The sequence below is a fragment of the Xiphias gladius genome, chromosome 3 (genome assembly GCF_016859285.1).
Source record: "Xiphias gladius isolate SHS-SW01 ecotype Sanya breed wild chromosome 3, ASM1685928v1, whole genome shotgun sequence".
Lineage (NCBI taxonomy): Eukaryota > Metazoa > Chordata > Actinopteri > Istiophoriformes > Xiphiidae > Xiphias > Xiphias gladius.
In genome coordinates this window covers 16518430-16545030 of record NC_053402.1, presented here as the reverse complement: position 1 = coordinate 16545030, position 26601 = coordinate 16518430, and the positions used below count along the sequence as shown (strand labels likewise).

Genomic DNA, 26601 nt, shown 5'->3' with positions numbered 1-26601 from the left:
GTATAGAGAGCAGAAAATCATACTGGGACTGTTACAGACACTTGGGTCCGTCCAGTCGGCTCAGTATGAAGCCTGAAACCCCTAGTGGCACAGGTTGGATATCTCAAAGGGGCATTGCACACTGCCAGCACAGGCAGCACACTATTACCAACATGTGCTGAAATTTTTTACTCATATATGAGGAAGTATGTACGCACGAGTGTGTTCTGTAATACATAAACATTCAATCAGGATATGTGGTTACATTATGGCAGTTACATGCAGAACAGAAAAAAGAAAAAAGCAAATAAAAGTAAATTAGCAAGTCTGAGGGCATATTCGTCAGGAGTGCCAGGAGGGGAGTGGGAATATATGAATATACGAAATCACGCCTCGCACAGTACAGTGTACACCCCCACCCAATCTACACCTCCTACACATATATCAAAGCCCCTTCCATGGGCAGCCAACTCTCCCTCCCCATTTCCAAAACCACAGCTCCACTTAAGAGAGCTTGGTTAGCCCGGGCAAAAGCGACTTAAAACAACCCAGTCAAAAACACCTCTCCTACACAGAGCACAACATGAAAGATCTGAAAGATGTTTGCTGACAGCCCAACCTCTGCCTGAGGGCCTATCAGGGTTTGAGTATAAAGGCTTGCTGAGGCCGTATCATTTACATTTGACTATAACGTACAAAGAGCCTCGTCAAAGCACTGCACAGTATGATGCAGAGGAGCTTTTGCTCAACATGTGCTGAGACACATGTTGCGCAATATCATAGAGCCACTTGGACGGGCTCTATTAATCTGTTTTCCAGCCTAATCTCCTGAGAGGGATCTCTGTCAGAAAAACAAACCTCTCTGTTTGAAGAATAGCCTCCAGTTAAACTTGTTCAACTTCTGCCTTTCTCTGTAAATTTCACCCTCCTTACTCTGTTTTCTCTCCCACTTTCCCTCTCACTCCACTTTCCTTCCGCTGTCACCTCCTCCTCTTTACTTTCGTTTGCCATCATTTCCCCCCACATGTTTCATTTCTTTGCTCTCTTCATTTCTTTCCCTCCTGTGATTCGTTGCCGGCTTAAGCCTCAGTATTTGGCTGGGCGAACCCAAGGCGAGCGTGTCTTGTTACAGCAGTCCAGGCCCTCTGATAAAGCCCTGCATTGTGTAGGATAATCCCTGAGAAACAATCAGGATTTTTATACCGTGCCCTCTGTTATTTCTGTAGCCCAACACGTAAATATACACACAGCACGTGCACACGCATACAACTCAACTCACACACGCCACCATTTGTTCCGACACACGGACAAGTACATGTACAGGCACTGACATGCACTGCATACTAAAGGGAATCATGAGAAAATATGATGGAAATTCACATCAAATTAACCATTCAGTTAATTTTGTTTACATGCTGCTCTCTGTCCATATTGCCTCCTGTCATTCATAGCAGAATCCAAGACTGTCTCACCTGAAGCTATTAGTGACATGACAGCAGTTTTGGGGTACAGGGATTTGTAACTGGGCAGATGCTGCAGTGCTGTAAAATGTCAGTTAAGTCTATCACTGTCATGTTTTGTTATGGTAGCCAGGTTCTGTAGTTGTTCACACCTGACTGGCCCGATTGTTAAATAAACAAAGCCTTGTGTTTGCTGGTGCTGCGGATCATTGAAGCGATCAGGTGCTCACCTGAACGTTTGGAGAAAAAAAAAAAATGGAGAGGAGAATGGAGAAAAGAACAGAACAGCAGACTGCAAGAAATCTACATTGTAACAGACTTAAAAACTTCATGAAAACTGATGAAAAAATGTGCCTATAGGCCATTTTAACAGCAGACATTTAGACATGTAATAGTATGAAAAGCACAGGTGAAAGTGAAAAAATTAACAATGGGTGTGTGCCTTTTATGTGCTCCACTTCCATGGCCCTGGTACCTTACTGGGACACTCAAATTGAGTGGAGCCGTCATTAAGGTTTGTAGCGCCACCTGTGACTTTGTTGCTATGATAAGTCGGAATATCTGCTACGAAATAGGCCTACAGTGTGCGACAGTTTCACTCTCCATTTTTGTTTTCTTTGATGTAAGGCTGACAACTCAACTGACTGCCAGTACCAAGATGGCAATTCATTTACTTTAAATAAATTCATAACTTCATTTCATTAATGTTAATGAAAAAAGCTGATTTGCACTGTAAACAAGTTAACTTGTTCAACCACATCACTTTTTAAAACTTTGAGACTAGATTACTGACTTGTGGACCTCTTTTTGCAGAGTGTCAGCTTCAGCCGGAGACAGCTGTTCAGTGTCTAGACAGGTAGACACTGCTGCCGTTCCAGGCTTGGGATTGCCTCCCTTTCATGGCCGTCATTCCTCATCTTCCAACAGGAGGTTTACTTCACTGGCTTTTCCACTGCTGCCATCATCTGTCACCATGACCATGGGAAAGAAGAGACATAATTACAGGACAGAGGCAGCCATAACTCACCCCACAAGTTTAAAGCTAGTAACAATGGAGGCCCGCAGCTGTAAATGTCAGACTGACATTGTTCAACAATTACACTAAATGAGTGTAAGCAATCCATCGTTAAAGCTGTTCAGGTCCACTGTCGCCGCATAGCAACAGGAAAAAGATCAGATATACTAAAAGACAAATAATACGAGAAGAAAAAAGATGAGCCCGGGCAACAGATTTAATAATGAGTTATTACTGTTATTAAAGATAATATCTGCTACTTACTGTATTGCAGTTACTGCCTTGTATCTACCAGTTACACAAGCTCTCCTTGGCAAGTGAGCGGATCAGCATTACACACACAAATTAGTCGCTAGCTCACCTCATTTATAACTAGGAATTACAGGAATAATTCCAGGTGTCTGCTGTGTGAACATACTCATTAAATCATTGGCACTGAGTTACCATCATACTTACATGAGCAAAAACTGAGATGAAAGGATATGTACACAGACATATACACACAGGAAGGGAGAGAAAGAGAGGTTTGCACTGTATTCTACAGTTTCCTGGGTTCCAGCAGGCACATTTCATTGGCTCTCTGATGTACTGCAGTGTTGTAAGTGCGACCTCAGCACCTGAGGTTTTTTAATTCTGTGTTATTCCACCTGGTTCCTGGGGAAGACTGTAATTAGGAGCACGGCTGCACTGATAGCACCATCGTAACTATCACAAACACATTGCAACAGGATCTCACACATACACCACTATACCTTACCACACACTACTGCACTCTAAAGTCTTACATGCTCACTCTTTCGCACACATTTACACTCTCTTACACTCACATTGGCCGACAGCCTCCTTATAGATCCAGAAGGAGAAAACGTATGGCAAAATAGCTATCATTTGAGCAAAACAGGGTGAGTTTTAAGTTGTCTCTGAACAGTGAACAGTGGCCACAAGTGGCAGTTACAGGATGATGGCACATTAAACCATTAAAATGCAACATCTGTGACATGCAATGCAGTAGTGTAACCGTGCCACAAGAAGAGAAGAGCCATGAAGTCAGTAAATAGACTCAGTAATGTCCGTTATTCAGCAATATCTATCTAAGTTTGCTTGTTAGAGTAAGCTTGTAGCCCACGAGCCTTCAGCCTATCAGGAACTGAACATGTGAACTAACTCACTGAATCAAACTACCTTCCTTTTTAAAATACTCACCACAGTTCAGCACTGCATGCTCTCTTTGTCACACACACAATCAACCTCTCCTTCACAGGATATTATACTGGCACACAAAAACAATGGGCTCTCTCTCTCTCTCATTCTGGTATTCTCCCACGTACGCCATTGTTATTTTTCACACACTCAATTGGTCTCTCTCACATACACTAATATTGTATTCCAGATACATACACATCATTTTTTCTCACATACAGTACACCCATTCGTTCTTAAATACATTACCGTGCAATGTATGTAAGACATACATTGTGAGTCCACATGGTGTGTCTATACACACCATTATACTAATTCACATCCATTATAGTTCTCTTAGACATACTGTATATACAAGCCCAGTCACACACACAGTAATCCTCTTTTATAAATAACATCAATATTTCTCATATACACCACTATTCTGTCTTACATATACAATAATAAAGAGTAAAATAGCATATGTTGGCAAGAATGAAAGTATGTGTGGGGGAGAGTAGAGTGGTGTACATGTGAGATTATGATGGTATGTGTAAGGGAAAGAGTGATTCATGGACTAAACGACCTCTTAAATAGACACACAGATGTGTATATAGGTATGTGCATGCTCATACACATTTAAAGTCATAAACATGTAGTCTAATGGGCAAAAAGACTAATACACAAATGTAATCACAGACATACACTGACCCGAGATGTTTTATATACACTGCTAATGTCAAGTGTTAAGACATAGTCTATCTCTTGTGAGATCATCTCCTAGAGCTGTAGAGTAAGCAGTGAGGTCAGTTGTATACATTTAACTTTATGAGGTTAACTTGAGTAACATACTGTAGTTTACTTAAGTGACGAATGGGCTTATTTCATGATCCCCCTTGCTTGTATTCACATGGGCTAAGTGTCATGTCACTATTAAATTACCACAACATGTGGAAGTGTGTATTGCGGGAGGCCTAGCTTGTTGACCATGGGAGCCAGGATCGTCCTCCCACCTGTCCACTGCAGTCGTCACTGACACCTCACGGGTCCTGACTATTGTTTTTATTCCCATGATCTTGTTTTTACATTCCAGTCTGCCATCGGCAGCCTGGAAGTTATGGAACAAACATGAACACAAACCCACTCAGACAAACACACACACAAAATCTCTCATCCATCAGACCGCACAATATAAACAAAGTGGTCTCGTATCTCTATCGACAACGTGTCTTGTCTAGGTCCTGGTAGATAAGCTTGTTTTATTGAACAATGTTATGTCAAAGTCTAACTCACTTGTTCTGATTCCGAGTCAGATCTTTACCTGTCAGTTTTATCCTTCTGCCTAGAAAGGCTATTTAAATGTGTTTACTTCTGGTTTGTTTTACAGGTGACAGAGAGCGATAGGCAGGACAAGAACATTGGCTGAGATCGCCTCGTCCTCAACAAAGAGACGTCGCAGGTAGCAAAGGTCATCTTACCCTAAAACATTCTGCTTGACACTAAAGTAAACACACCTCACATCATGGCGCCATGTCTTATCAGGTAACCTTCCATTGTTTTGTACTTTCATAACACCTCTTAAGCCTTGCAAAAACAAAAATATGACCTCTCAGTTGGTAAATAGTGGCTTGTGAATATGTCTTCTGCTCCATTAGCTCTATGTCATGATCAGCTATATTAAGCTATAGAGAGGGGATCTTCAAGAGACCTTTGCATTTCAACAAACTTAGAACATATAATTTAAATCAATTGTCTGCTGAGGAAATCTTCAGCTCTGAGCGATGAGATGTTTAATTATTCTTTTAAAAAGTTAACAGGAAAGTTCTTAGAAAATTTTGTGTATCTTGTTTCTACAAATTCACATATTCCTGAGAATTACTCTTCCAGGGAGATATATCATATCCCTCTCATACATGTTCATACAGTGACTAACCCAAATCATGAGCCTCTCATTCTGTGTCCCTCTAAAACTCATCAGAACTTCATATAATCTTCAAAAATATCTCATATTAAGCCCTAGCTGACCAGCACACTATGTACTGTATGGTGCACTACATAACAGCGCCTTCGTTTGCTAAGCGATGCTATCCTCATCAGATAGCGAAATGACACTGTCCTCATCAGATAGTATGTGTACTATCTATGTGTGCATATGTGCTGGACTGATAAATTAGGTATGCATTTACTGTTGTGTATGTGAGGAGATACACAAACGTCACACACCTACACAAACACACAGCAAGGTTTCCACATTTGGCAGTGATCGTGACCCTGCTTCCCAATGGTGGTTCTCCGTCAGTTCTCTGTGGATCAGTTTTGGAGGTCATCTCTTGGCTCACTCGCTGAGCCTACATGGCTTGGCACATCCTAGTCCCTGAACAGCAGAGACGGAAGACCAGGGGAGAAGATTGATCTAACCAGGAACATGAAAACTAATGCTTTTCAACGACTCATATCAGGACACAATGTGCCCACTTGCAGTCCTAATGGCTACCGCCAGTGCACTAACTGTCATTACTATGGGAGATTTAGAAATGTGCACAGTAGTGAGGCTGGGGGAGCTGGCCTGAATTTAGGCACACTAAAGAGCCCATTAATCCTTGCTAATTCTATTAAGATTGGACTACATCTGGATAAGAGGCCAGCAGAGTTCCAGAGTCTATATTTGTAATGCCTTGGAGACCCGAAGTGAAAAGCTCTTACTTAACTAAAATTCATATGCAAGGAAATTTCTTTTTCTTTTTACAGCTGAATCAATTAACAGCCTTAAGCAACTTTTACTTGAGAGTAAAAAAAAGATTGGTTGATTTACGCGAGGACTGTGGAAAGATGTATATTTTACATCTTCATCAAATGGGCTAGTTCATCACCTTGAACAGAGGCAGAGTTTCTTAAATGGAATTTGGGTAAGCTGCAAATGCCTCAATGATGTTATCAATACATGTATGATACATGTGTCCTTTCCTCAGACATAAAAAGATATGCAGGTGAGCTACGTGCCTTCTGCAGCGCACTTATCTGTGTGTTGATTTGGATCAGCACTTCCTAGTATCCGCCCTGCTATTTTTGCACCTGTCCAATTTCACAAAAATCATATTCTTATCAAGGAATTCCCCGAAGTTAAATATGAGGAAGAGGGAGAAAGTGGGTTCAGTTTTCTCTCACATTGAAGCATGTAGACAGTAATAGCTTTCACCTGTTGAGATAAGAGTTCAAATGCCCTCCATTTTAAATGACCACAGTGCCAGGCTACTGTTCGTACTGTGTGCACAGTCACAGCAGTGTGTAAATAGTGAGGCCCTTGTGCCTGGACCTCAGTAATCTGAGCATACAGAATATGCCTCTGCTTGTCGACCCTGATTCAATTCCATTAGGGTCAAAGGGTTAGTGAGGAGGACACCAGTCACAGTGTAAGCGAGATGTCATGTTTGACAGGGTGTGTAAGCTCAGCTCAGTGGAGCAGCCTACCTCTCGCTCAGCTCAGTCGCACATACCTAAACATAAGACGATAATGAGGAGTGAGGCAGGCACGGATAGACAAGAACCTGTCACACAAGCACAGGCATATATGTTGCTCAGGAATGAAACGTGTCTCCTTAGTTACAGTATTATGAAACAAAACAGGCCTGAAAACCACAATCACATTCCTTCCCACCCTGACGTCCCACGCCCATCACCCTCACTTTCCCCAATCTACCGCCCCATCTGTTCTGCCAACTGCTCCATTACTCCTTCCCTTCATTACTGGAACACTTTTCCTGCTCGTCTGTCTCCCTTACCTCAGCATAATGAACAAACCCATTACTGAAGCTCTCCCTCCTTCCCTCTCTCTCTTTCGCCCTGTCTGATCTGGGATGCTTTTTATTCTCCTCCCTCAGCCTGGAAGTAGATCGGAGAGAGAAAAAAAAGAAATGAAAGAAAATGCCTCAGACAGCCCATCCTGTATCTGTCTAAGCATCTCCATGGTAGCATGACCCCCTGAAACAGCCCACCATGCTCCACTGCACTTGAAAAGGACCAAGAGCAGGGAAGGGGCAGAGTGAAGAAGGGTGCAGAGGGCAGATAGAGCCGTAGTAATGAAAGAAACTAGGAGAGCAGCGGAGTGGAAGCTTCCAAACACAACAACAGGTTAAATCACTTATCATCCAGTGTTTACATTTTGTTTCAGCACAGATTTTCTTACCTCCTCACAGAGTCTGGTATCATGGCTGTAAAAAAAACTAATGGCTTCACTGTATGTTGACTGATTTACAAATGGCTGAATGTCTCACCTTACCCACTCTGCTTTTGAGTAGCCAAAGAGAAAAAAAGATGAAATAAAAAATATTTTGAACGTGAGATTAAGGCTATGGTGCCTTACTTTGACCCTAAAAATAACAGAGGACAGAAGAAATTAAAAACATTCAACATTCATTTTATTGGTTTGGTTTTGTGATTACAGTGGTTATTTCTGCCTTTCTGGCATTCACAGACAAAACAAACACATGACAATAACTGGGAACACAAAAAATATAGCTTTCTGATAATATCTGTGGCTCAGTCTAGTAGTTACAACAGATATAATAGTAAGTCTCCGTACCTGATCAACACAAATGTAAATACAAACACTTACATAAACATGTAAAAACTGTCCAAAACTGGAACTAATACTTTTGAAATTCTGTGTGGTTTATAAAATGACACACCTATTTACATTCAATTTGAATAATTATAATTTCATGAAAAAAACAAAACAAATATAGTATATGAGTCTGACATTAACAAAAATAAACACTGATTATTCAAACTTGTGATAAAATATATAATATTGATTATAATTAGAAGGTTCCATTATGTACGTTCAAGTGCTATTAATAAGGATGCACAGGAGAGCCATTGAGGTCACACAACCCCGTCGGCTCTCCTGTCAGAGTGGCATAAATCAAGGTGCAGCTCAGAGATTGGAGTCCAGGGGCAAAAGTCAAAGGTTCAAAAATTCAGTCAAACCTCCACCTCTGAGACACAGTCAAAGTGGTTAGTACAGAAAACTGGCAATGAAGGGGAGGGGAAGTTAACCTGTTTCCTCCCCATCACAGCCTTGGTTACTCAAAAAAGAAAGATAACATTGTTTTACAGCACAAATACTCTTTTTTTTTTTTTCTCTTTGCTTACATACTGATTTTTGTTTAGTCATAGTGATGTAGGGCAGTCTGATTAGAGCAGTGACACATCAGGCCACTGAAGGTAAAAACGGTCAGAAGTTGAAGCCAGTGCTTGTTCCTTATCGCTGCCAGTTCTGTTACTTTGTACAGTGCTGTCTTTACATCTGAGGTCTGTTGGTCTCAGTTCACAGCTGCTGGGTAATGTTTTCCAAGCTGAGCAGAGGATCAAAAAACAGAGAGGAGGCAGGCCTTTTCTCCTCTCTCACCCAAGGGTGACCAGTTCTGCTTTGAAAGCTAACTAAATTCACTGACCAAATGCCTCAATCACAGAAGAAAATAAGTTCAAACTGGCAACTATCAACATTAGCAGCTTCTAAAAATCCTCTTGAAAAATAGACTTTTTTTTTTTCATATATAAAAAAACATCTATATTACTATGCAGTTATTTTCACTGGACGGGTTTGACTCACAGTCATATATGCTTCTTGTATTTCACATGTGAGTGTGTGAACATGTTAGATTACTGTGTGAATGTATGTTTTGTATGTGTATCGGTATGCCCAAAAGAGCAAGCATGTGTAGATTGTGCTCCATCAATTTTAGTTGTATCCCTCCCTTAGAATAATTCCCTTTCCTAAAAATTGAAGTTTCTCTCTCTTCTCTCTGCTGCTCACCTGTGCTACCTGACATTCTCACTGTCTCTCTGCAGTCCATCTTCTCTCACCATCTGGTTCCTAGAATGACTGCATGTGCCTGCTAACAGACAGTCTGCTGGCTGGACAGTGGACTCTCCAGGGACATGCTAGTGGGAGACAGGTTTGGACGGGCGCAGGGCTTAAACATGGAGGAGATGTAGAAGGCCTGCAGGCACAGACAACAAAACATGTCAGGAAACATACACAGGCCACACACACTGTCAATCATTCACTGTTTATAAACACCAAGAGAGATCAGAGCGGGGAAAATGAGGGAGAGAGCCTATAGTTTAAGCCAACTCAGTCAACAGAGAGCAGAGAGAAACAAATCCTGGGAAGACAGAGATAACTTTTGTTCAAGGCTATTTAGACAACAGTGATGTTCGACATACCACCCAGTACGCAGTGAGCCCTCCTTGGATGAAGCCTGTGAGGACGTCGGTGGGGTGGTGACGGTAGTCAGAGATGCGGCTCAGGCCAGTGTAGATGGCAATCATCACTAACAGGAACTGTATTAGTGGGCGCAACAGCCGAGCTCCTCGCCACGACAACCGTGCTTGCAGGTAGAACTGCAAAAAAGTATGTAAGTATTGCTGTTATATTGCTACCGACTTTATAATCACTACAGACAAGTGAATATAAGCATGTGGGTTCTTGTGTGGTAATGTATGCCCCACAAACATAAACTTATAATTATGCCTAATGATTTAAATTCCATAAACGCAAGCGGAGCCCTTTAAGCGAAACACAGACACCAACTCAGTCTGCTACACAGAGAGGAAGGAGAAGCTTGGCATGATGCCATTAACACTATCCAAACCCCATTTCCTCCTTTTGTTCATCCTCATCTCCTGCATCAGTGCTACAGTGCAGAATGGATGTTTGTGTCTGTAAAAATGGGGCCACAGGGCGAGTGTGATACAGATGCAGAGCTCGCTTTATGAGGCGACTGGAGGTCTGTCTGGACCCGTCAACCACCGGGGAGAACAGGGCCTACATTCCTGCACCGAGGCTGACCCTCACCGGGTCCTTCTCTTCCTCTGCTATCCCTGCTGAGAGCAGGTGTCACTGTTCCTGCCTTAAACACAAGCAGCTGGCCACGATCCAGGTGGCATGTAGCTACAGGCTCGACTCGTTCTCTCAGGGTTTTCTACAGTCTGCCGAAACACTAGCCATCAGCAAACTTGCATGCAAGGCTGTGAGTTTGTGCACGCAGTGTGTGCGCGCGTGTGTGTGCAGAAACAATGGAGTGTGATGTGGAGAGGCGAGAAAACAGGGGTAACACACACCGAGGCCCTCGCTTTTCTCAGACCGCTTCTTCTTCTCAGTTCTATATCCTTTTATTCCTCTTATTCAGTCTCCGCCTACTCATCCTTGTCTATCTCTTTCTGGTCAGATAGGAGCTGCTTTTCATTTAGACTTCTAAAGTGCAAAAGTGCAAACAAGAGAGGCAGTGACTTTCTTTTCTCCTGTCTTTCAATTTTACACACCGCCATCTGCGTTTCATTTTAGCGGTACACACTAAAATATTTAAGTCAGCTAAAACTATAATTTAAGGGTTCAATGAGGGGGAATACCTGAGGAATACGAACATTTTATGGATAATAATGTGCTTTTGTCTCGCTCTAACTGTCATTTCTCTCCCACAATGCATCCATTACTACTGGGCTGTGTGAGAGAAAGAGAAAGATGAAGAGATGGGGGAGGGTAGGGGGGGAGGAGGGGTTTTGAGGGTGTCTATTGCTGAAAGAAGCCTGTCGATCTCTCAGCAGGCATATTCAGCCCTCTACTCCCTCCTCTAAATGAGACCCACAACAAGGCCTCCTCTGTCTGCGTAGTCTGTTCATCTATTCATGTCCCCCGTGGAAAACATTCTCCCTCATCCCCCCCCCCCCCGTCTCACCAGCTCTTTCAGTTTGAAGCAGGAGGCCTTTGGAGAACTGCTGCTCTCAAAGATCTCCTCCCTCACAATCAGTAAGTGTGAATATATTTAATAGCACATGCCTTGGTGTGTGTTTGCGCATGTTTAATTAGCTTTCTAGTTACACAGTGTTCTTGGCTCCTTGGGACTGACGTTGTTTCTAATAAATGAGACGAAAGTGAGAGCTGTAATACTGCCCCAACATTGTAAACACAGTACCAAATACTGTAATTATACAACACAAGCTCAGGTGTATGTGAAAGTCACATGCCAGATGTGTTTGTGCGAGTGTGTGTCTGTAAATCAAAGGTGACTTACTGCCAAATAGAGCATGGTGTACATTGCAAAGGAAGCATGGCCAGAAAAAAAAGACTTCCTGAAAGAGAAGATCAATAAAGGAGGCTTAAGGTTACACATTTACTACATGAGTCAAGCTACTGTACACCCCACCCTTAGTAAGCACACAAAATCATATCTAATCAAAAACACTCATGTGCACACCCACCACATACCTTGCCTCCTCCACCATCTTCTGATTAGGCTGCTTGCAATTGACTTGGGACACGTAGCTGCCCGGAGTGCAGTTGATAGATGCATAGGTGATGTTGCAGACAGACAAGAAGTTGGGTCGCAGGCGTCCCACGCTTAGTTTGGCCATATTGGTGAGAGACTGACCCACACAGCAACCAAACAGGAAGCTTCCAAGCTCCTTGTACAGGCATGACACATAGCGGTTTCGGACAAAAGCCCGCGAGCGTACACCTCGGAAACGCACCCGGTAGCATTCGCCCAGTGCGATCTGAGAAAGACATAAGACAGGAGAAGAGAAAGTCATACCGCACAGCTGCACAAGTACTGAAAGATTGAAAGTGTGCTTGTTTTACTCTTAAAACAAAACACACGCTCCATTACACATTAAAGTGATGACAACTTTAACTCACTGTGCTAATACTCAACGGGTATCATTATTTTACCGTCAGGCCAGTAATGGCTATACCACCAGCGATGAGCAGGCTGTCAGGGATGGCCTCTCTCTCCACGTAGGGATAGGTGATGCTGGAGTCTCCACAGAAAAAGCCTCGTCTGTACGGAGTCACTGCCTTCAACTCACATGCAAAGAATGGGATGGAGGCTGATGAAATGTGGGAGAGAAAGGGAGGGGAGGCAGACAAAAAACAAAAGATGTCTTGATGAATGACTATGAGAACGTGGTCTGTGCAACAAGGATCACCGAGACAGCAAGATACAGAGATAGTTGGTAGCACTGACTAACATAAAGGAGGCCTTCTTCTGACCCACAGGAGTATGGCATAAGACACAACATGACTTCCGGATTCCCCGGGGGATCAAGCACTCCATGCATGGCTGCTTCCACCAGAGGAGCAGGGAGAAGGAGAGTTGATGAACATTGAAAGACAGACAGACAGGGAGATGGGAATGGCAGTATTGAATTAAGATGAGAAAGGAGGAAGAAGATGTTAGAGAGCATGTTACACAGAAAAATTTCAGTGTACCAAAAATTGACAATAAACTCACTGGAGGGGGAGCAAGATATTGTTTAACAATGACACTTTGTTCCAGTGAAAACCACTGAATTTTAGTTTAGTCCATCTAAACTTTCAACAACTGCTCCACATATGTGTTCACCACCCCTCGTGGCCGGTCACTAATCTGTATCAGGTGAAAGAGGTCAAGGTCTGGCTCGCTTTCGCAAACAAACCTCACAGCTTGATGGTCAAGGTTCACTGGGTAAAAGTTGTGCAACATTTTAATGTTGGCAAAATGGGAGATGGCGTTTGTGTCCCCACAAAAGAGGGCTGAGCTGCATAGCTTTTATTCTGTGTAGTAACCAAAGAATAATAGCCAATAGCCCTCTGAAGGCCTGCCCAGCCTGCTCCTTTTCTCTGTCCCTTATCCCATGTCCTCTTGTCACCCCATGGAATGCAGCAAGAACATGGGACTAATAATTAACCTCTGTGCCTCTCCCTGTCATCCCAGGCCCGCTGGTTGGCTGGAACGCACCCAGGCCAAAACACTCCTCCTGCCAGCGAATCTCTCAGACTACGTGACTGAGTAGTGTGCAGGATACACACTCAAAATCAGGCCAAATGGAACAACACACAAATACACACTCGAATATACAAACAATGGCACGCAAACACATGTTTAAGCGCAATAAATCAACAAAGGCCAGGACTTGAATACCTGAACTAGATAACTATGTCCGCATTGGCTTTTTTTTCGGTTTTAGCTATTATTTGGTGTGTTTGCTATCACAACCACTAGCTCCACTAATAAAACACCTATACATCTCACTGAACTGATAAACCAGAGTAGTAATCTACAGATTTAAGGCTATCAGCACAGAAACACATAAAGAGGCAACTTTCAACTGCTGTGTGACTGTACTGTACCTGAGATATAGCCAGACTGGATTACAAACGTTATACTGTAGTCAAAAGTGTGCGTTAGTGACCTCTGTAGTCAAAGTCATGCTGCCCTAAGAGAAAGACAAAACACAGATAACAGCCAGCCCACTTCCATTTATTTTAAAAAGAGCCTGAGTAAAGCAGTGAGGGAGGGAAAGAGAGAGGGAAACACGTTGCAGGCAGATAGCAGAGGCTGTGACGCCAACAAAGAGAGAGAGAGAGATAGCAAACACCTCTCATCTGACCCACATCTCCCAGTCTTCTCATTCAGTGGCCACATTTAGAGGTGTCTCCTCATACACACCTACATAAATTCCGTTCAGTCACACACTGATGTACCTCAAGTAACACACACATCCACATACAGGTCACACACAGGTGCCGTCCGTTTTGTTAGACAAATGAATTTATGATAACGGATTCACTTATCATTTATTTTGAATTTCTGGTGTGGTCTCATCAGGATTCTTTATTAAAAAATGTCAGGTGAATCTAGTTCAACCATTGGATTATTACTATGACTTTATTATGTACAAACATCCTCTAATGCAATCCAATGAAATAACCCAACTATTATTCTGTTGTCAAATTTTTTTGTGTTAATCTTATAATGTTGGATTTTGTTGACACTGTGTTGCCACCATAGTTAGAAGTGGTGTTGTATTGAAATACATTATACTGAAAGGTGCTCTTAATTTAAGGAACAGTATATTACTTGTCTTTAGGAACAGTAACGGTTTGCTTGAAGTCATTCAGATTAGTTTATATTAGCTAAGTATTAGATAAATACTTTGTGAAAGTCCTTTTTTTTTGTTAATTTAAAAATACATATCTTGTATAAGGGTTTCCTGGTTCATTTCTGCCACCTGCATAAATTGCACACACATCTCTTAATCTCCTAATCGTAATCCCCCTTATCTGTGTGTATCATACCTTGGTGGAGAAATGCAGAAATATGGCCTGGTTCCTCTCTGGTTTAAAGTGACTGGGTGAGGATTTGTTCATTTTGTTAAAATGCAATACACTCCATTTTAAACACTTACTGAAAAGACAAAAACAAAACATCTAACACGCAGTCAACAGCTGCAGCCTGCTGTCTTGACAAATCTCTTGGAGTCCCTGTGTTTATACTGTGTGTGACAGGAGGGGGAACAGAATGATTGTGCTGTAGATTAGTATGTGTGTGTGTTTGTGTGTGAGTATGAGGAAGCAAAACGCCAATATAATTGGTATGCATTTTAATCAATGTAGCAATTTAATTTTAACATTGAAAGTAATATTTAATAATTTATTGACCATCTATTGGGGCATGAAAGTTTCAATTTACTGACTATATAATCACTGGTAGTTCTCAAAAAGTGGACAACTTCACAATACAACTTGTAAAGAAGGGCCGACAACATATTTTTGGGTGTTTTTTCGTGTGCTCAGACAGTGCAACATAAAGTACAGCATTTGACATTTATTCTCGAAGAACTGCTTCAGGTGTAAATTAGGTCAGTTTTATAGGATACAGAGATCTTTTTTGCTTTTCACACCATCCATTAGATTCCACATTATGGCCAGTCCTCTCTTAATAATCAATATTTTGCTGCATTGACAAAGAGATAATGGACAGATTCTCCATTAAGGCCCAAACACTCTGAGTTACAAAGGGAACATGGACTTCTTATGGGATCACTTTCAATACATGTGGAGGTCTAATGGGAACCATGAAGTGCTGAGCCAGTTATCAGTATATTTTATTACCTCAGGTCTGCCAAAACCGATGGCTTGTCTTGTTATCCCATTTTTGCATGTCCATGGACAGACCTTGCACAAATGACTATGAACCAAAGGTCACTCCAATGTGACAAAGTTTGCAAAGATTCTCAATAAAACAAATCCACCAAATTCCCCTTAACCTGCGTAGTGTTTAATGATGTAGTAATTCTCAGTGCTGTACAATAAATAAAATACAAAGTGATAGCGCTTGGAACCACATGCAAAGTTATTGAGTATCTGCACAATCTTATGCAAACTACAAGCTTACTGTGTCAGAGTCAATGCTTTACAACTACATTAAACTACAATTTTCACAACAAGACACAAAAACACTCCAGAGACCCTCACATCATCTGTCAGGAAGCTGTGAGCAAACCTCTGCACCTGGCCAAGACATGCTCAAAAGAGAGCCAGGCCAGGAAGGCCTGCGAGGGGACCAAAAAGGAGGTGGAGGAGTGGGTCGGCTCACACAGCAAGGCCAAAATGTTCTGCTCGCTGGGCCTGACACTTCAAGCCGGAATGCTTTCAAATAGTCAAAAGGGACAGAAAGAAAGGAGGGGGTGTAGAAGAGAGGGAGGGAGGAAGAGAAGAGGAGGAATGGGAGCAGAGGGGATATGTGCCTCGCTCTGAGAAACTTTTCTGGTTCTAATTTACACATCTATGACCACAGCCCAGAATGAGCTCACTGTGAGAGGAGAATAACAACAACCAAAAGCAAGAATAAAAAAACCTATGGAGAAAGTGATTAAAGGCAGAGTGCAAAGAAAAGGGGGCAGATGGTAGTTATTCATCAACATGCTTTAAGGTCATATTGCTGACGTCTCCCGATCAAACTGCAAAAACTGCAAAAACAAAATACAAAAATTAAAAACTAGGCTAAAATGCAAGGCAAGAAGAGTAGAAAATTGACAAATAGGGGTGAGGGCAGTAATACTAGGGTGAGAGAAAACTGGAAAGATGGAGCCAAGAGAGATGCTGCAAGGGTTTTCTCTATGGAGAACAGCAGACGGAGGCGATTAGTGGTGGTTCTGGAATGTGAGGGTCAGAGATCTGGGCTCTGCTGGGACCCGCTCTGTAAACACAACCCCGCCTCCACCAGCAGAATACCCCCAAATACACATACAGACTCAACACACTCACATACACATAAAAACCACACTTGGATGCAAACAAACCAAACCCGCAGCCACATAGAGTAACAGACAACCAAACAAACCGCAAAAAACCCACTAGCACCTGGAAAAAAAACTAACCAACCAAATAAACCACGCTAGAGCCAGAAAACCACATAAAATCATACAATCCTAAAGACATGCATTGAAGCAAACAGCCCATTCACTATCACAGTGCTGTGGATGCTGCTGTTAAAGGAAAAACACCCTGTGCATCCTAATAGATTAACATGACACACAGCCTAAAGCTACATCTAAGCCAGAGTAATGGCCATCTGTGTCATCACACCCAATAATATTTGACTGTACAGGCCTCGTTCTACATTTGCCCTTTGATAGAACTGGAGGACAGACAATTAGTGACCTGTCAACACAGGTCCATCTGGCCTGCAGCTTATACTGGGCTGAGCCTGGGCTGTAGCCCAGCTTGCTACAGAACCCTTCAGGGCTGGTCCCCCCTCGCTGGGCCCCTCACCAGCTTGCATGTGCCAGTGTTTCCAAATAAAATTTTAAGCTGCTTGTTTACTTTCAAGTCAACCTTGCTAAAAAATAATAAGCGAGTGAACTGAATTGTGAAGTGTCGTAATTTGAATCTTTGCAAGCATGATAATCCCCAGTAACAACATTACAAGAAGCAGTGTGACAGCCTGTCTAACATGCTCATAAACCATGGTCTGCAGTTGGGCTAGGTGGGCTTGTACAATTATTTGTGCAATAATGACTTTAACTGCACAAAGTTGTCTCCATAAGCTAGCAATGATCTGTTCTTTCATCGAATCACTATTCAGTTTGAGTCAGGTACTTTAAGAGCAGAGTGAATTCTTTTACTTTTCAGCTGATATAAAAAAGTCTTTGTTTAAAGGGGCAGTCCAGGAGGAGACTGCACCCATACACAAGCTCAAGTACACAAAAGAACAAACACACACACACAAGCACACACGCGCACACACACACACACACACACACACACACACGCACACACACACACACACACACACACACACACACACACCACTGTATGGTAGGTAACTTAAACAGGAGGTGAAATCATTAGCACCAAGGCTGTGATTATGATTGGCAACAATAAACTGCAACAAACCCAATTACTAAGCACTGTGAGTGTAGGTGAGTGTCCTAGAAGGTGGTTCTTCTTGTTCTTCCTTGGTGGCCCAATCCCGGTAGTGGAGAGTTGGGTTAGTAAGGGAGAGTGGCAGCCCCCTGCACAGTTGCACACATTTCTTTTCCCATAATTTGCTGGATTGTTCTGAGAGACTGATGTGTTTTGTCTGCCCTGATGACAGCACAAAGAGATTAATCAGTAAAGAACAAAGAAGGACTGAGGAGCCACAACAGCTCTGGATCTTTCTTAACCATCTGCTATCATCAGCATCGGGCTGCAGCTGGACTCCATACAACCTATTTAAGTAGACAACCACTGCTTCACTTATCATGGCACATTACCGTTCCACCCCAACCCCCACTTACAAAACATGTAACTGTAAGCAATAGCAGGCCTTTTTCCCTTTCCCCGCAGTATTTAGATAAAATCAGCTAATATCAAATTCAACTGATTCAGTCTCACAGGTCTGTTCTATTTTTAAGGCATGCGGTGCATGTATCCACCTCATATACACTGGGAAAAACACAGCTTCTAAAAAGGCCCAGAGAGGAACAGTGAGACAGCTGAGGGTACCTTGGTAGCCAAAAATGCTACTCTTCATTGAAGCTTTTGATGCGCAACATCAACAAACTCACACAGACCAAAAGAAAACCATAAGTGCATATGAAGTAAAATATGATGTTTTTTGTGAGCAAGGTAGTTCCAGCTGCCTGTGTTGCTTCACCTTCCACCATCTCACCAGGAGAGGTCTTGCTTGCCCCTACCACTGTTACTGTTGCTGCTGGCCAGTGGAGACATGCCTCCCACAGCTGCTTCCGTTCTCTCCACACTTCACTGACCTGTTTCCTGGAGCCCGGCTCTGGAGCTCAGGGCATGAGTGGTGAGGTCTGAAGTGGTCTGTCTGTCTGCCTGTCTGATTCAGCAGGAACATAAAGGACCCCGCCACTGTGGTATGTACCTTGAAAACTTTAAAAGAGCTCTCCGGCGGTTTCTGTGCTGGGAAGGTAAGGGTGTGCGCAGTGAGGTGAGGGCTGGCAGTCTGCAATGTGAGAACGACACAGGGTTGTGGTTTAGACTGCAAGGGAGGTGTCTGGCATGGAGCAGCCTGGTTGTGGTCATACCGTATGGAAAGAGTTGAGGGCTGCAGGGCTGTTGTCTCAGTGTGTTTTGGTTCGCAGAAGAACATGCAGTTGGAGCAACTTCAGAAAGGAACTTGAGGGGGTGAAGGGAGGAAAGACTTCAGCAGGTGAGATCTGACACAATGATAAAATATTCCCAATGATGTGTAACCATGCCATGGCGCCAAGGGGGGCTGTCTAAGTCTCTGACAATAGGGGGATAGACAAAGGAAGACGAGTCATTAGTTGTACTAGACGCGAAGGCGGGGCAGCAGGCTGTATTTGTTTTCAAGGTAGATACTTTGATGGTAAGCCTCTCCAGACCCATTCTAGCTAATGAGCACGGAGAATTAGAGCACTACTCACATCTTTATTCACTCATTATGGCTAATACCTATGGACCACCCTGGGCACTTATGGAACTGTCATCGAGGAGAAGATTGCAGCTGTCTCATTAAAAGTTAATTTGAAGCTATTTACTGTCTGAAACTAACCTATCCTTCTCTGAGTACTACTTCCTCACTTGGAAATAAACAGACATCTGTAGATAAGAACCCTCGGGCGGTCTGACCTCTGACCCCTACTGTAGACCCTCAACCCCTTCTCTCTTTCTATGCCTCACTCTTCTCTCTCTTGTTCTCACTTGGCTCTCACTTGCCCCTCAGCCTTCAGGGAACTGGAACAACTCTAGGGCCTCAGCTGGCTCTGGTGTGCTAATGGGTGAAGGAAGATGTATTGACAGCAAAGTACAGTGAATGCAACCACGTAGTTTGTTTAAGGAAGGGTGCAGCTAATGGATTCCTTAACCTCTGCAGTGTTTTCAAATGGGAAGGAGATGCATTAATACACTAATGACAGAGAGTAAGCCAAATCACTTCCTCCACTAGCTAATGATTTGACTGAAACATTTTAATGGCTCTCCATCTGTCAGTCGCAGAGTAATGCCCATGTTTTTCAAAACTTTGGACTGTATTTGATCATGGCCTAAAATGTGCAGCAAAACAGCACCGGCTAATTTGTCAACAACAGCACGCACATGGCAACTGTAGTAGGGAGTCTGCATTAGCAAGGCAAGTGATGCATACACAAACACCCACACCCACACTCTTCCTCATAAGTACGCACGCACACATAAATACACATGCATAGGAGAAAATGTAATATTCCTGGCCCTGTACACACCAACATGCTGTGACGTGTTGGTCTCTTGCTGTCTCACTCACTTGGCAGCTTTCTCTGCCAAAAGAGCAGAACCAGGAATCCTCTAACATAAACCCGCCACCCGCCCAAACACACACGCAGACATAAAACACACACACTCACACACCTCGCTACACTGCTGGAACACCTTCAGTCCCAAAATAGAGATTGTCCGAAGAAAAGAGGAGAAAAAGAGAAGGGGGCAAACGCAGAGATAAGCTGGAAAGGGAGAGCCCTTTCAGAATTCAGATCACCTAGGCAGATACCTAGCCTCTCGTCCTGGCATGCTGCTTCACGTCTAGAACAAAAAACACTCTCACACACAACGGTGATCAAGTGATTCCAGCTTTCTCCTTCTAAAATGTCCAAAAACTAGTTCTCTTTTTACTACTGAATCTAAGATAAATCTCTGGAATTTATCAACAGTATGAATCGTTTTTCTCTACTGTATTAGTTTTACGCTGCCGAACTCACAATTAACCTCTAGAAGAAGGTCAAGCCTAGTGGCAATTGTAATGTTTCTCTAAGCTGTTATGGCTAATAGTGGGCGCCGTTTCCAATCATTTCCCAATTACTCTTAAGAGAAGCAATAACCGGCTTTATTGGGGTGATGACAGAGTAAGGACCACCTGTGCGGGAGGGAAACAGCAGTGCAGGCTGGGAGGCCTGTCCCTGCATGCTCAGGAGATATGACAAACACCCGACACCTTCTGACCTCTGAATGGCTGGACACTAGATCTTACATGCAGCCACAGGGCACAGACTCTGTCGGCTCTCTCCAGGTCAAACCCCTACAGTCCCACCAGGAATTCATGCACACACTTTAACACACAAGCAAACACTTGCACAGATTCAGGTATTTGCATTCTGCAGCTTAGGTGGAGCTTACTGACACTGAGCTGAACCAGAACAATCCACCTCTGTGAAGCGTCCATCGTGTGCATGTCAGAACAGCCCCATAAACAATGCTGCCTTATTGGTGAAGAAAAATAATGTTGCCTGTTGTTGAGTAAGAACATGATCAGGTTACCTTAGTCGAAGCCTCAGTTAATGTCCTCAGAATCCCAGCATTCCACAGACATATTTAAGTTCATTCATAATGCCACACCATACTAGCTTTATAGTATGTCAACACTTTAAATCTGAAGTAAACACTAAGACGCATGGAAAGGCTGCGAAAACCTCAGAGCACTGTGGAATCCCTCTTCAGCTGATAGTGTATTGAGGATGGATGCTTCAGGGTAAAATTCCACAGTTACAGTGGTGAATGAGCCCCTCTACAGAATGAATAATGCTGACGGGTCAGCCGTCTGAGAGAATCTGATGAGGGCATTTTTAAGAGGAAAATTGGGCTAGTCAGAGATGAAAGGGTTTGGCTAAATGAAGGGCCCCGTACATTGCCAATAAGTGATGGCATTCACCGCCGAATGCCCACATATGAGTCAAGGTCATGCCTCTGCTGATAACTGGCATGATGGTTAACAGAGACATGCAAGATACAGTCAGATAGCCAAGAATCTGTAAGTAACTTCATGGCTAATAGCTCTACCAGTGTACCAATACATCATATTTTACTGTATCATTCAATGTTATGCTCTAATTTCAGTATTGCTGAACTATTTGGACAATTCACCACATGTGTTTCTTATTAGGTAATGTTGTGGTTATTGATCTGAGATGAAAACTGTAAAGCTCTAAAGCCCTATTTTTGCTGGAGAGAAACTAGACTAAGTAGGTCAGGAAAAACTATTTTTTTTCCTCTTAAATTCTAAAACCTTATACCTTTATAATGTTGAAAATGAAAAACTGAACAAACCAGAACACAGAGCAAGGTATTTCGCTTTGCCGAAACTGTATCAGAAACATAACGACGGATCAAATCAAACTGGGACCGCTGCGACTGTTACAACGCTAGCAGGTAGGTGAACTCCATCTCTCTTACATGAGTAGATTTCAATCACAAGACAAGCTGACTCTCTAAATCCTCTCAGTTGTGTCCACCACGAGGCTCAGTGACTCAATCTCAGTGTTAAGAACCGGGATCATGGCACGCCACTTAGTGAGAAAGCGAGTGGCACGCTCCGTGCGTGCCATAGAAGGAGAACTGCGAGGGACCATTTCCTCCATTATGCCGATGGTGGGTCGCTAGCCACTTCCTAAACCCAGAACAAAGCTGCCGAGGAGTATGCAGAGCGAAGAGCTAATAGCATACCTGCAGGGGTTAAGAATAACCTCACACTGTTGTTTTGCTTGCCAGACTGCCTCATATGCTTTAACTGACAACGACACTGAGACCTGTCAGTCTGCCTGGACAGGTTCCGCCTCTCTCATGCTGTCCGTCCGAATAAACACTCAGCCACGCAACACAGATGCTCCCTTCCCCATCATAGTCATGTGAGACGACTTAGGAAATTATATTTTGTCTCACTCTCCACAAAGTATCTCAAATCACCACAGATGGCAAAAGTGAGCCATCGGGCTTTTGGAGGATTTCGGATGATTCCCCAAAAGACGGAACAGACCCGGGAGGTAATTAAGTACATTTATTCAAGTCCAAGAAAAATTCTCAGGTAGTTGCACTTCACAGGAGCATTCCCATGTGTCAGCCTTCAATGCACAGCATTTCAGTGGGAAACAGTGTTCTTTTTCCACCCCTATGTTTCTCTAATAGCTTTGGACACCAGATTCTTAGCAGATTAAAATTACATGTGCAAACGCAGAATAATCCCCTATCATATGATGTATCATTGCTGTAGTTTTAACTATGAACACGTGAATCAGTTATACCAAGCACCTCAACACTGCCCACGTGTGTTTTATAACTCCATTATTTTTAATGGAATATTTTAAAGGTTTGGATTTCGGTGACTACATTTATGTAAATAAAGGATGTGGGCTCTTATACTGTATGTGTCCTTATGATGGATAGTAGAGCAGCAACGTTTAGTAGTTTAATCGATTCGTCAATTTAAAAAAAATTAATAAACAATCGCCAACTGTTTTGTTAACCAGTTTATCGTTTAAGTCATTTTTCAGGCAAAAATGTGATGGTTCCAGCTTCTCAAATGTGAGAGCTTGCTGCTTTGCCTTGTCTTGCATTATAGCAAATGGGTCTTGGACCGTTGATTGGACAAGACAAGATATTTAATGACGTCACCTGGTGCTGTAGCATATGGGCATTTATAACTGTGTTTTTGATTTATTATAAACCAAGTGATTATTTATTAATTAAGATATCAATCAGCTGATTAATTGATCATGAAAATAATCATCATTTGCAGCCCTAATGGTTAGTACTAATTATGATTCATCTCACAGTTGTTATTATATATAAACTGTTCGACAATTATCAAGTAAAAATACAAATTGCAAGATGGCTTTTCTCCATTGTACATTGAAAACCTTGGGGTTTTGTGACTGCTGCTACACAAACTAAGCAATAAGTTGCGATTTTGTTTTCGTCGTGATTATCTTATTCAATCCAGTTTCCTCGACCACAGCTTCATTAGGGTTATATCACTGTCCCCAGAGTTGCTGGCCACATGTTGTCACTGGGGTTTTTCTAATTCTCCTTGTGAGAACTGTTGGTTGATTTTCCAGCTGAGCACTGTAAATTCTTTGCGTCTGACATCCAGTAAATCCTGCAGTGAGAGAGGCTAAAGCACTCCGAGAGCAGAGGTAATTTTCGGCACGAGAACACAAGCGCGGGGCATGTTTTTATCAGAATTCCCACGTTCTTCTCCCGGGAACTTTGGGGGGTTTCCATGGAAACAGATGAATTCCCGGGAAAACTCTGCTCCTGCCAGCTCACCCCCCCACCCCCTTCCCACCCCCACCCCAACCCCAACCCCAGCCCCAACCTCCCCTCCCCTCCCTCCCTCCCTCCCTCCTGCCCCCACGTGCACCGAACTGAAAGTTTTCTGCCCATTTGAACAATTTCCATTTGACTACTGGAAAAATGCTTTGCCGCTCGGTTAACGTTAACAAATCCCCATCAAATGTGTTTTTTTTCCCCCTCTCGACAACCCGCCTCGTTTAGCCCACTTACAACCTCTAAGAAAAAAGAAAGTCGATATTCAGTGCATTCAAAGTGGAATTATGAAAAAAAAACATTATTGTAAAGCGTGTACATACACCTCTTCTTACCGACGCAAAGACAAATTACATCCAAACCGACAAGCATCTTCCTCTTGGTGCAAAACGAGCTCTCCTCCTCAGTCTGGGGGAGGAAATGCTTCCCAGCACCGTTCTCCTTCCCTTCCCCGACTCCTCCGCTGTCAGCTAACCGCAGCTGGAGCTCCGCGTCCCGGGGCAGCGTGTTGCTGTGGGTTCCGGTGGAGTTGAACTTTTGCATGCCTTAAGCCAAATAAGTTACTAAAAATTTAATTAAAAAATAAATAAAAAAAATAATAAAGTAGTTGCGGCTTAGTCCGTTTTGTCGTTGCTGGCTGGTGAATGATGGCAATTCCCAAACTTTTCAGTCCGCCTGTCCTCGGTGCCACAAATCCATGTCAACCGAAGGTTTGACAGCAGCAGACCCTGGTCGACCAGCCCGACCAACCCGCTAGTTGAGGTAATGTTTCACGTTTGACATACGAAAAAAAAAAAAAAAAAGTAAAAGTGCTGAGAAAAAGAAAGGTGGGAGCTAATTGGAAGTAGGAGTGGCCACCGACATCCGAGTAAACTTCAGCTCAGTTAAACATGACAACAAACTTCTTCGAAGTGGGAGCGTGTTGTAGCCTATCAGCTCCCAAACCGTCCCGCACGGCCCAGCATTGACATTTCTAACAAACAAACATGAATGGAAAACAGAACTGGTTCAAACTTTCAAAATAAAGTTCTTTCTTGGCTCAGGTCGGTCGAGTAACTGTGCAGCGGCGACGTCGGCTGAGAGCTGGCATTATTTCCGGCGTGATTCGGTTTGACTTGACGCCGCCGCGCCGCCCTCGGGACCTCCGCGTTGGAACCGCCACAGCCGACGGGCGACGACCGGGCTCTTGGGGGGCTCGGGGCGTGTCGGATCCACCTGACTGCGGAGATGGTCCTCTCTGCTGAGATGTTTTTCCGGCCCCATGAAACCGTGAACCCTCGCGTGTGAGGACACGTCCCGCGTGGGCCACAGCTTCAGCCCTTCTCCGGACCGGCAACACAGATTTCATTTGCACAAACCCCTACGGAAATAGAAACATCTGGAAATAAAAAAAATGCAAAAGACTAATCTTCCTAATATCGACGTTTAATGGAACAATGAATGTAGCCTACTGAATATTGATGTAGCTCTACACTAAAAGTATTAGCCTTTAATTGGATTTCTGTCAATACAATCATATTTGTTGTTCCATCTGTGCCCCTGTACACGCAAGACTGGCAAATCGATTTTTTTTTCCACAATATTGACTCCCGCCGTTCGTCTGTCGGCCGGTTCTCTTGACAGAGAGAGACACGGCGCAATCTGAACCCATGGTGTACAGCGGTCTCTCCCCCGGGAGACTCGCGATAAGTTCGCGAGAGCTCACGAAAATGCACGTTTCTTAAGTCCACGAATCAATCAGCTACAGAGGCCGTTTGATTTCTCAATGAACGTCTCCTGGTTGTCGCTGGCGGCTCGCTCGCCCTGCGTTTGAGACCGGAGGTTTCCTGCCACCTAGCGTGGAGACAGACGCACAGCTGTCTTTGCTTCTCAAACGTCTCTCGGCATTTTGAGTGAAGACTTTGGCGGCTGTTGTTTATTGCCCATTTTGGCACTGTGCTTCTGTGTTTATCAGAATTGTTGCCGATTAATTTTATCTGTCGACTAAATGATTGATCAAATAATCGTTTCGGCTCTGAATGTAGTATTCCAGTTTCTTTCTTTCTTTCTTACTGATATAGAGTTTGTGTAAATTAAACCTATATTTATGGGCACATTTGATCCCCAATTTCAACAAAAAATGAGGAGTGATAATAAATGGGAAACAGATTGGTCATTAATCTGCCAGGATAATTTGGTCGTTGTTAATGAATGAATTGATAATGCTGAGAAAACTGACAAAGCCATTTGATATTGGGGTGGCAAACAAATATTAATGAACGTTAAAATAAGAATTAAAAGTGAATTAAACATTTCAATTAGGATGGGAGAAGTTTGAATCTAAACTTGCAATGGAAAAGGGGAAAAGAAAACACTGTAATTAAGAAACTGAAAATGAAATTGAAAGCTGAAAATTACCCAGACAATATAAAATTGTGTTTTTTTTCCGCCTCAGTTTTCTATTTTTTCATTTCCATCTGGCTTTGCAATTTTTATTTAATGAGCTGTATGTAAACTAGAAGGTGTGGCCGCCCATAAAGCAAAACCTTGTAGTCAGTGATGCTCAGAGTTTGTCATTCTTACGTTCTCCAATTTAAAGTTAATCAAACAAATCCAAG

General features: G+C 43.0%; 1 protein-coding gene across 1 annotated transcript; it reads right to left on the bottom strand.

Moving 5' to 3' along the window:
- Positions 1 to 8052: 8052 nt before the first annotated feature.
- Positions 8053 to 25028, bottom strand: ppap2d (phosphatidic acid phosphatase type 2D). Its single transcript, XM_040118973.1, has 6 exons — positions 24340 to 25028; positions 12365 to 12522; positions 11903 to 12189; positions 11709 to 11766; positions 9862 to 10038; positions 8053 to 9635 (listed from the first exon to the last, which is right to left on the bottom strand). Exons 1-6 carry the CDS (start codon positions 24545 to 24547, stop codon positions 9531 to 9533), a joined length of 993 nt encoding a protein of 330 aa, XP_039974907.1. The 5' UTR covers positions 24548 to 25028; the 3' UTR covers positions 8053 to 9530.
- Between the last annotated feature and the right edge of the window lie 1573 nt (positions 25029 to 26601).